Here is a 12076-nt window from a genome sequence, read left to right on the forward strand (position 1 = left end):
TCTCTAAATAAAATATCATATTTTAATGTTCTCTTTACCTTGGTATATTGCTCATGTTCAAGTTCTTGACTAGAACCAGACCCTGTTGTCTGGTTATAACGGTGCATTTTCATTTTCATCTGTCTTGTTCGCTCCTCCACTACTAAATTAGCTGTAAAACACACAATGGAAGCATATTAAAAAGACATGATTTAAAAACAAAAACAAAAACAAATGGTCTAGATGCAACTTTTGACCCAAACAGGAATTATTGAAAGAACAAACAAATAGGACGCGAATGCAAAACATTGGCATGCTAATAACTGACATCATCACTGGATTAACTTGAAATATTTCTGTGACATCTTTTGAAATTTCCTATACAGTGTGCCCGCATTATACTCGGGTGTGCCTTACTCAGCTTTCAGCATATGCTGAAAGCCGCACCAGAAAAAGCCCTCACACGTCCCAGAAGAAGTAATGGGGTGCGCGCACCACACCACACGCACGTTCCCCATTACTTCTAATGGGGCTCCAGCATACGTTGGATTTCCCTTACATGGGGGGGTCCAGAACGGATCCCCCACGTAAGCGAAGGCCCCACTGTATATCCATACGTTGCAAAAAAAATTATTAAATTAAAAAAGCCTGTTTGGTTGTTTATTTCCTTTAAAGGTGATATAATACAATCATATACAAGTGAATAGAATTATTACAAAATTATTGCATTTGATCTTGACTGGAATCCTCTTAGGGAGTTACGAATGCTTAAACACCATAGTTATGGTTGTACCCAGTGATTTCTGGCCTGATCCCCAAATCCCCACTTATAGGGAAGCAGCCACTGTGTTTTACAGAGGTCCATTCCTCTGTCACTCAGGAATTAGCTGACTGATTTTACTTGAGTTATCTCTATTGTGACAGGCAAAGATGGGGTCACTCTAGCAATTTCCTCTGGCACCCATAAGTAATTGCTTCCATAAGTGACGGTGGAAGCTAGCTGCTTTCTGAGCAAAAGGGGAGTGGATCCCCATTGCATGCAGTGGCTGCTTCTTGGCAAGTGGGGATTGGGGGTCCTTCACCATCCCTATGCATCCCATAAACTAAGGAATATGTAGCAATCGTGATTACCAAACTGTTACAAATGTGTGACTCTAGGTTACGACTTTTTAATTCCTCAGAAAGATTGCAACTATCTCAATATATTAAAATGTGACACTTTTTTTAAAAAATGTATTATCCTATTCAAAATAGGATTCAAAATGTGATAGATATGGGTCCAAAAACCTGTACAAAACCTTCAGCATTGCGTACGTATTATTACTCAGACAATGCCAGCAGTGTCCATTGAGTTTGCCTGAGCTTCAACAGCAAACCAATATATCAAAAAAATTAACAGGTACTGTCCTCAAGGAACCTACAAACTAAAGTAAAAAATGTAGATAACAACAAACAAAAGGGGGGGAAAGATATGATGAGCGCAAGGATGGATGCAGGGCAATGCAGTAACAAATCAATGCTACAATTGAGAAGGAGGATTAACTGGTTACATTCAAACCATTGTGAAATAAAGGATGTTGGAGGGCTTGAAAGGGAGCAAAGAAGGTGGCACTGTGAATATGTTCCAGGATGTTCAAGCAGAAGGGCTAGAGACACAAAAGAGGAACAACTAGATTGAAGACAGCAAGAGATTTTGGGAAGTTTTACAATGTTATTTTTTTCATTATGGCATGGAGGCTTTCCAGACTTCAGTAGATGGATGAAATGGACTGAAAAAGGTTTATATCAATGAACTGTTGAAACTGAATTGATATGTTGTTACTAAATGTCTTAATCAGTGCATCTGTTTTTGTATTCCAATTTAAACAAATACACACAGAATTCATATGAGGCTCACTTTAGAAAAAGCAAAACATTAGAAATAGCATTTTTTAAAGATACCCTACAAATTTTTAATGCTATCCAACTGAATCCAACTCAATTTTATAAGCATTTCTTAGGACCTAAGGCTAGAGAAGTGAAGAGTGGGATGTCCTGCTTTCTCTCTTCCATGAAAATAGATTCCCCTCTCATTCTATCAATTTGTGTGTGTGTGTGTGGGGGGGGGGGGAATAAGAAAACAGATTTTCTTCTTGCCCAGGTTTTCAGTTTCCCTCCTCCTCAAGGATTCACATCTTTTTATTGAAGGAAGGAAGGGTCATTGTTCTTTGTTTCCCTACCAAAAGAAGAAAATGGGGGGGTGGTGGTGGTGGTGGTGGTGGTGGTGGTGGTGGTGGTTCCTGACAGTCAAGAAAACCACTACAAAAGCATACCTTTTTTCCCACAAGTCTTGCCGGGCATTTGCACATCCCAAAGTGTTTTCAGAAATTATTCTGCACAGAAACACACACGACACCTTTGTGAAAGTTGTATCATTTTCTGTAAAAACTCATCTCATTTTCTTCCAAAAATTAGGGGGTATTTTTTGGAGAAAAAGAATCACAGTTTTCAGGCAAACAATTTAATGTATTTCTGTGCAGCATGACTCCCTGAAACACTTCAGGATATATTACTACTTGATAAAAACTGCACAGGCATTTTCATTTTCTTCTTCATAAGAGAGAAAAGAATTGTTTGCCCTTGTATATGAGGATGAACTAGTCAAAGATCTTCATCCATATTACTTACAGACTGGATCTCACTGACTCACTCACAAAGGTATCAAGGTTGTCTCAGTGAGCTACAGCCCTGACATTTGGCACACATCAGATTGGCTCAGAAATTTACTGAGATTCCTGGATAAATAGTCAGTTGGGAAAATAATCTGAAGTCAGTCTAAGAGGTCAGAAGAATGTGATGCTCCTTGTCAATCTGGCATCCACCTTTCCATAAACTGGCAGTGGAGGCAGGAGCAACAGTCAGGAAATACTGGAAGAATAGGTATGTGAAAAATCTTCCCTTTTTTTACTTCTTACAAGTCTCAACTTGGTGGTTTCACCACTCCACTCTGCCTCTAATCATTAGGCAAATATATGATTTTATGTAAACCACAGCCTGCCAGAAGAAACAGGCAAACAACATTAAAGTTCAGGATTAAATTTAGTATTTCCCACTTTTCTGTATTTGTAAACAAAAAAAGTATGCTTACTTGTAAAACCTCATCTTTAACTTTAAACACAAACTAGAAACTTAAGGACTGATGTAATTTTTGCAAATTCTTATCACTACATGCCAAAACAGACAGCGAGGAAGGGAGAGCTTGAAGATGTCCCCACCAAAGGGGCATTGCGATCATGGCAAACATACGCTGTGGCCCCAATCCACTCTGAACATGGCCCAAATAGGAGTGGAAAAGATTTGCTCCTATTTGGGTGAGGAAATAATAATAATAATAATAATAATAATAATAATAATAATAAACTTTGTTTATATACCGCCTTTCCTGTAGATCAAAGCAGTTTACAATACAACAGTTATGTGACACATGTCACAGTACAAAACAGTAAAAATTACATTAATTACAAATCACAATTTCATACAAATTGCATAAAAATCTGAGCCATATACAGACCATTAAAACCATCAGTTATGGGGGGGGGGGGACTTCCGCATCTAAACAGAGTTGGAAGGGAAAGCTGCTTGAAAGAGGTGGGTTTTTAATGCCCTCTTAAAGGCTTCTACTGTGGAACAGAGTCGGATCTTTTCTGGGAGTGAGTTCCAGAGGGTGGGGGCTGTCGCCATACAGGCCCTCCGATGGGTAGCTGCTAGTTTTACCTTGGGGCAATCAAGTAAAAGTTTCCCTGTTGTTCTGCGGGTGCGGGGCGGATTATGTAGGGAGAGTTGCTCCCTCAAGTAACTCAGGCCCAAGCCATATAGGGCTTTATAGGTGACGACCAACACTTTGTATTGCGCCTGGAAGCTGATAGGTAGCCAGTGGAGAGATTTTAATATAGGTGTGTTATATGGTCCGATCTTGGGGTATCTGTAATCAATCTGGCTGCAGCATTCTGAACTAGTTGTAGCTTCCGAACCTGGTACAAAGGTAGCCCCATGTAGAGTGCATTACAGAAATCCAAGCAAGAGGTTACCAGTGCATGTACTATAGTTTCTAGGTCCTTTCTGTCCAGACAGGGGCGCTGTTGGCATATCAGCCACAGCTGGTACCAAGCACTCCTGGCCATCGCATCTACTTGAGATGATAATTGTAGAGATGAGTCCAGGAGTACCCCCAAACTGCGAACTTTATCCTTTAGGGGAACTGTAACCCCGTCCAGGATAGGGTGGCAAATATCTCTGTCTGGGCTTGGGGTACCTATCACAAGTACCTCTGTTTTCTCTGGATTCAACTTGAGTTTGTTTTCCCTCATTCAGCCCATTACTGACCCCAGGCAGGCATCCAGAGGGGAGGTGCTATCCTTAGTCACTGTATAAGTCGGAGACATGGAGAGATAGATCTGGGTGTCATCAGCGTACTGATAACACCGTGCTCCATGCTTCTGGATGATCTCTCCCAGCGGCTTCATGTAAATGTTAAACAGCGTGGGGGATAGAATGGCGCCCTGAGGAACGCCAGATGTCAGCTCCCTTTTACGAGAGCAACTATCCCCCAGCCTCACCGACTGGAACCTTCCTGTGAGGTAGGATCGGAACCACTGGAGCGCAGTGCCCCCGATACCCAACTCTTCCAGGCATTCCAGAAGGATACCATGGTCGATGGTATCGAAGGCCACTGAGATGTCCAAGAGCACTAACAGGGTCACCTGTCTCCTGTCCATGCCCAGACGGAGATCATCGACTAAGGCGACCATGGAGAAAGAAAAGAACCACCTTTTCTGAACCTGCCGCAGCCCCAGGGCAGTTTCAAGATGCTCCGGTCGTGTGCAGCAGGTAAACGCTGCGCCACCAGAATGTCTTGAAGCCACCCAGTTCTGGACAGCCAACTGGCTGCCAGGTGGCTTTGGAGCATGTGGTGTGTAAAGACATCAGGAAGCAGGCTTTAATGGGCTGTCTGTTTTGGCTCTGAGCCAGAAGTCCCCCAATGTATTTAAGTAAAACTTCTCCTGCTTACCAATTCCTTTTAATTATACAATTAAGGTAAGACATGAACAGTGAAGGGGCAGTTTGTTAGATATCTGATAATTAAAATTGCAGATGCCACACACTGAATTTCGGATCCCTGGTACCTACACGCAAAACCTGTGCCCTTTCACTGATCTTTGCAGACCACATTTCTTGTCTGACAAACAGGGAGGCAAAAAGAATGCAGTCTGTTTACAGATAGAAAACTGTGGAGAGGGCTTCTGCACCTTTCGTGGTTGTGTAAAAGAGGGAATTTCAGCATGGGTTGTTGATCATGCAATAGAACAAGCAATAACTGCTGAAATTCCTTCTTCTGCACAACCATTACAGCTACAGTTCTCACTATGGTAACCCTATGGAGTAAGGGTTGTTGGCATCATCTAACTTGAATAAGCTACTCTTTATTAAGATTGATCAAGAATGGTATTGAAGAGTGAGTGAAGTGTACAGTATGTGGAAAGAAAAAAGGAAGTACAGATCAGCAACAAACTGAATAGGTTTTGTAAGATGAGATTACATGTTTTGGAACAACATTCCCCATCCTGAGGTTTCCAGACATGTTGGACACCCACAGCTCTGAGGCAAGATTCTTATTACAGGTCTTTGCAGTCCATGTGGGGAAAAGACTCAAGTTGGAGGAAGGCCAGATAGAGTTCTTTTGAAGAATCCAGTAACAAAATGTGCTTCCCTAAAGTGAACCATGACACTTTCCATATCATTCTCTGCACATGTCATAGTCTTGGCCCCACCCCAATGTTTTGCTGATGAGCCAATTAAAAATAGTTTAACAAATTAAATGTTCTTAAGTGTTAATGCTCATATTACTAGAAATTTTCAGTTTCTAACATTTTACATTAAGAAATTAATTTTCAGATCAATTGCTCAATCTCTGCCCTCTTTCCCCACTAGGCACACTATGTGAGGTATGTACAGCACATGAAGGCTCATTTATAAGTACAAATTCTTCTCAGTGAACAACATCAACAACAGCAAAACACCAAGAAAATACATGGGACCTCCAAGTTCAACTGCTCTTCTGTTTCGTAGATAAGCTTAGCCGGTATAATATGTAGTTTTAATCTTACACTGTTTAATCTTGTTTTAAAGGGAGGGGGGCATTATGTATATATGGATGTATTTTAACCTGTTGTAAGCCGCTTTGATTGCCTGGCAAAAAGCGGGATAGAAATAAAATAATAATAATAATAATAATAATAATAATAATTAGAGTTGTGACCCAGTGACACTTCAGTAGTGTACCAGTTTGGCCTTAAATTAGGGAACTGCCCCAGCCAATAAGAACACTGCACCCAATGAAATTTGCCTTCAGTCTCTGAATTTCTAGCATAGCACAGAGTGCGACAATGAAAACCATTCACATCTACAACCCTTATACAGTGTCATAAGCAGGTGTGTCATATGTGGCTTCCAGCATATGGTGGAAACCATACCGGAAAAAAGCCTCATGTGCCTCATGCGTGGCAGGCACAAGCCCCATTACTTCTACTGGGGCTTGAGATTACGCATTTTTTCTTTTATGCAGGGGGGTCCAGAATGGATCCCCCGTGTAAAGAAAGGGCACACTGTATTTGCTGTGCTTGCATTCCCTTGGTAACATTGCCTGTGCTTTTTCTTCAGATTCCTAAACTCCATTTCTTATATGCTCAACTGAAATTTCTAGTTACCACAATAATAGAAAGTTATTTGGCACTAAAGGGGAAAAAATATGTGAAGGGGCAGAATTTTTATTTTTGAGAACAATGTTCTCAATTTTCCCTCCACAGCTACAACCATATGGAAGAGACCAAGGAAAACTTCTTATGTATAAGAATATGGATACAGCAAAGCAAGATCTTATTAAGCATATATATCTTATAAATATGATAAACAGATTCCTATCAACTATTTGCAGGAATTAAGTGGCTTCAGAGTTCAGCTGGCTTTAACCAATTAATGCAGAGTCCACTTGGATACAAATCCACACAAAAACCCCATCCTAAAGAGTCACTATCAGAATACCATGGCATTTCAGCCAAATTTTCTCAGCAAAAAATGAGAGATCAAAGGCTAATACCTGATACTGATTGTGATTTTCTTCACTAGAAAATAGCCATGGAGAGATCAGGCAGACCAAATCAGTCCCATCCTTCAAGGGGCTATATAAACCTGGCCTAAAGGACAGATGTTTATCATTTGCTTCCTCTGGCAAACGTGGATAAACAGGCCAAAGGAAGACACTAGTTGAGACTAGGTTGCTCAAAGGAAATCCCAGTTGAGACTTCCTTTGAGACAAAGACAAAGCTATGAAGCAAAGAAGAAGAATCCACTGTAAAAAAAAACAGGTTACCCTCATCTGCCTCAGCAGAAGATATGTGGGAGATTGTGGAAAGAAGAGGGAAAAAAATCCCAGATATAATCTTGTTTATATTCTGTACATTTGCCTTTTATTTTCTAATGCTGGAATGGCATTGGAGATAACTTAGATTTGTAGCTGTACAAATGAGTTTTGATTTTTTTAAAAGAAAATAAGTACTTTGTTTTGCTTCAGATAGTAGCACAGATTAGATACATAAGGGCAAACGAGGGCAATATACAATTGGAGCCATGAGCATTTTAGAGTTCCCTAGAGACCAGTATTATATCCAGTACATATTTCAATGTATTTTTTGGACTAGAGATTTAGAAGCACAGGATAAACAGCTGCAGGTTTAAGTTTTACAAACCCCAGGAGTAACACAAATTAGCATTAGAGATGGGTTGGTCATTACAAGAGATGTTGGAACTATAATAAGGACAAATGTAATTTCAAGTAGTGCCTGGTAAAAGAACTGAAAGGATGTAGAATAATTTATTAAAAATAATGAGTGATGAATGATGAATAATGAAGCTATGTACAATCCTGAAAGGCTCAGAGTGTATGTGTGCGCATGCATACACACACACAATGGGGGCAATTTCCACTGGGAAGAGAGCGGTGGCACTGATGGCAGATCTCTCAGAGACAATGGTAGTAGCACCATAGCTAATACATGTTATTACTGTGCAGGACGCACAGTAAATTACTTTGAATGTCTTTTACCATTTTAAACCCCTATAATGAGACAATCCAAAATGACTCAAGAGATAGTGCCACAAGATGTTGAATGGCACTCAACAAGCTAGTGGGGTACAGCAGAGAACAACTACAAGTAGCACTGTGGCCAATGATATACACACACTCACACACAGAAAGAGAAAGAAAGAGAGAGAGAGAGAGAGAGAGAGAGAGAGAATAACAGCATAATGTTATGCCTAAGAGTAGCGCTGTGGCTAATGATACAACTGAACTCAAGCCAAAAGTACCTTCAGCTGTTGATGTGCTCAGAGGTGAAAGGAAAGTCAAGAGATGCACAACACATATTATAGGAACATGGAATGTGAGAAGTGTGAATCAAGAGAAGCAAGATTATGGGGCGAAGCAGATGGGCCAAATGGAGTGATCAGAGGCCACTCTGGCCCTGATTGCCCCGGGACCACAGTGACCAGATGGCCTGCTGGTAGGCGTGCCTTTTTGCAGTTCCTTTTGCTTTGGGCCACCTTAGGCAGCCCCAGGGTGACTTCCAGAAACTTCAGGTGCATGCATCATCTAAACGCCACACCCCCAATAGCAATACTTGGGGTGAGTGACCTGAAGAGGAAAGGAATGGGACAGGCAATTACACAGTGTCTTGTTCAGGAAATAATGGCATTAATAGTGAGGAGAGACATAGCAAAAGCAGCCAAAGGTTATAATGCAAAGTCTGAGTGAATAACATCAAATAATTCAGGGGAATTCTTATTCTTATATTGAGAAACCATCAACATAAACATAATCCAAGTTTATGATCCAACTACAGAGGCAGAAGAAGAAGAAAATGTTAAAGATTTTCCATACTTTGCCTTAGTCATTAATCAGAATAGAGACTGCCATCAAGAAATCAGAAGTACAGGATTTGGAAGGGCAGGGATGAAGAAGCTAGAAAAGATCCTAAAGTCTAAAGATACATCATTGAATACTAAAGTTAGGGTTGTCCATGCTATTGTATTTCCCATTTCTGTGTAAGGTAGTGAAAGCTGGACAGCAAAGAAAACTGATAGGAAGAAAATCAACTCATGTGAAATGTGATGCTAGAGAAGAGCTGTACAGATACTGTGGAGTGCTAAAAGAGAAACAAATGTGTCCTAGAGCAAATCAAACCTGAACTTTCTCTAGATGTCGAGATGACTAAACTGAGACAGTTATACTTTAGACACATCATGAGAAGACATGACTGATTAGAAAAGACAGTAATGCTTGGTAAAGTAAAACTCAGTAGGAAAAGAGAAAGACTACATTGCAGATGGATAGACTCAATCAAGACTAGAGCAGGGCTGTTGATCATAGGGTGACCAGCAGGCTGCTATAGGTCGAAGTCAAATTGTCATTAGTTAACACCAACAAAGCCTTCAGCAGTTATAGAAGGAGGCATGATGATGAAGGACAATGTGTCATAAAGTGTCACAAATGCATCAAAGGAAGTAGACTGAAGTCTATGAAAGCTCATGCTGCCAATTTCTTTCTTTCTGTTAGTCTCAAAGGTGCTACAAGATCTCTCTACGAGGGTCACGAAGTAAGGGAAGGGGGTGGAAGATGATGCAGCCGAGTGCAAAGAACAAAAGACGGGTGCATGGCAGAGAGTTGACATGAGTGGGAAGAATGGTTAAGGGAGGAGGCAAGGCAATGGCAGCAAAGGTTCACCAAGAAGAAGGGAACAATGCAACTGATGGTACCTGTGCTCTGCTCCCTGAGGTGGTCATCTCATAATGCTACTATAGGGAAAGAAGGGGTTTGGGAAAGGCAAGAGGAAAAGATAGACAGAAACATATTTAAGATAGGTGCTCATTGTGAACTTGTGGATCTTTGGGAAATGCATCCAAAGAATGATAAGGAAAAGATGGGGTCTTTTTAATGGATTTACATTCATTCGTGTTGGTATGTGTATGACATGGTGTAGTGCTTAGCCAACATGGCGTAGCAGTTTGAACATTGGCCTATGGCTCTGGAGATCAGAGTTTGAATACCTCTTAACCATGGCAACCCACTGGGGCAAGTCACACTCTTTCAGCCTCAGAGGATGGCAAGGGCAAACTTCCTTTGAAGAAACATGCCAAGAAAACCCTGTGATAGAGTCACCTTTGGGTTGCCATTGTGAGAAACAACTTGAAGGCACACAACATAAACAACAGTAAGTATGCAAATTGTTTACTCACACATATGTGCTGTTAAGTTAATATTAATAAGAGAGGAATAGCATTTACCCTTTCAATGTAAACTCTGTCTGGGAAAACATCAGCTGAAAGGGTGAATATATAAGAGGAATTGTGCCAAGAGATACAGGGATGGTGCATGTGTGTGAGGAGACACATCTGCCACATTAGATTAGTACTTAGTTTCTTCTTCTTCGTATACTGAGCAAATACCTTTCAAAGATTTTAAGGTGGTAGCTGTGTTCTGCAGCAAATATAACAGTATCTAGTATCTAATCTTAACCTATCCATAACAACGGTCAAGATTTGTTTGGCACAAGCTTTTGGAGGCTGCAGCCCATTTCATCAGATGCATGGAGAGTTGCCTCAGTTGGCAGATATTTATATGCATGGTTGGGATGAAAGAATGTAATTTGTGAGGTAATAGAATGGAAATGTGAGGCGGGGAGAATGCAAACATTTATCATCATCTTAACTAGGGCTGCCATAATTGTCCACTTTTACCAGGGACAAAATGTAGGACAAATTCAAGACCAAACTGTAGGGCAACTGCAGGACAAAACTCAGCTCAAAATGTAGGACATTTAAGGTCCACCATTTTTCTTCCATGTCCTACATTTTGGGCTGAGTTTTGTCCTGCAGTTGTCCTACAGTTTGGTCTTGAATTTGTTCCACATTTTGTCCCTGGTAAAAGTGGACAATTATGGCAACCCTAATCTTAACTAACATTAACAAACAACTGTTGAGTTGTAGAAGAAACATCCAAGCATAGATGGGCTGTTTAGCATGCACATTTTGATGGAAAGTTAAATAAATGAAAGGCAGTTGACTGTTCTCTAGCTTTAGTAAAATATTCTGTTTCTCGCAAAGAAATTTGCTTTTCCTCTTCAATCACTGCTGTTTAGCCATATTTTCCTCAGCATCTGATCCTGTGAATCAGGTAGCAGTCACTCTCCAGAGTCCCCTTGTGGTAATTTCATGGCTTTGTATCTTTTTGCATCAGAAACAACTTGATGGTAAAAAAAATAGTGATCCCATGAAAATACCACTGGAAGTGCCTGGGCATGGTGAAATGTTAATATTACTGTTATTTTCCTTCTATCTGGACTACACTAGGAATCTAGATTTCAGCTTTACATGGTTTCCTTCTCCCCATGAATCACCACAGCAACTCTGTAAGGCAGGTTTCCAGAGATGCAGTAGTAGTCCATAGTTGCATGATTAATTCCATGACTAAGCACAGAGTTAAGCTCAGGCCTCACTGTTCCAAGTTCAGCACTTTAAACCTTGCTCCAAATTAAACAATTCATGTACCGCATTGTCATAATTAGAAGGCAAATTAGAGCAATTTGCATATATAGAATATGCAAAATGTATGCATATACTTGAGGACATGGAATATGGCAACTATAGCCCCAGTAGAAATTCAGCATTTTAGCTTGTAAATAAAAATTAATGAAAATAGGCAAGGAAGAATTTTGCTGCAGGCAGGCTCACTGTGATACATAAAAGGACTTGCAAGGCTTCTCCTGTGAGGTAGTAAGATCCCTGCTATTATTTGTTACATTTCCTCTCCAAGGAAATCATGCTTGAAGTATGTGTCAGCAGGGAACTTAGGGTTGTAGTAGCAGGAGTAGCAGAGGTTGTCCACACCTTTTCAAGTCAATTTCAGTCCTCCAATGATTTCAGTCCCTAAATATGTGTAAGTTTTTTTTTAAAAAAAATCCAAATTCAGTGGGCTCTTTCCATTTTTGCAGATTTGGTTCCTCCTGCC

General features: G+C 40.5%; 1 protein-coding gene across 49 annotated transcripts in view; it reads right to left on the minus strand.

The window, feature by feature from the left end:
• Window positions 1–12076, minus strand: part of RIMS1 (regulating synaptic membrane exocytosis 1) — a 330044-nt gene that overhangs the window by 58037 nt on the left and 259931 nt on the right. For 42 of the 49 annotated variants that reach the window (XM_089530919.1, XM_089530918.1, XM_089530966.1 and 39 more), the window contains one exon: window positions 39–151. The exons of the other annotated variants lie outside the window; for them this stretch is intronic. In XM_089530919.1, the coding sequence (XP_089387045.1) occupies window positions 39–151 (113 nt within the window). The remainder of the gene's footprint in view (window positions 1–38; window positions 152–12076) is intronic. 49 annotated transcript variants of the gene reach the window in all.

Source organism: Sceloporus occidentalis, unplaced genomic scaffold (genome assembly GCF_023333645.1).
Source record: "Sceloporus occidentalis isolate IW3139 unplaced genomic scaffold, rSceOcc1.0.p SCAF_6, whole genome shotgun sequence".
Lineage (NCBI taxonomy): Eukaryota > Metazoa > Chordata > Lepidosauria > Squamata > Phrynosomatidae > Sceloporus > Sceloporus occidentalis.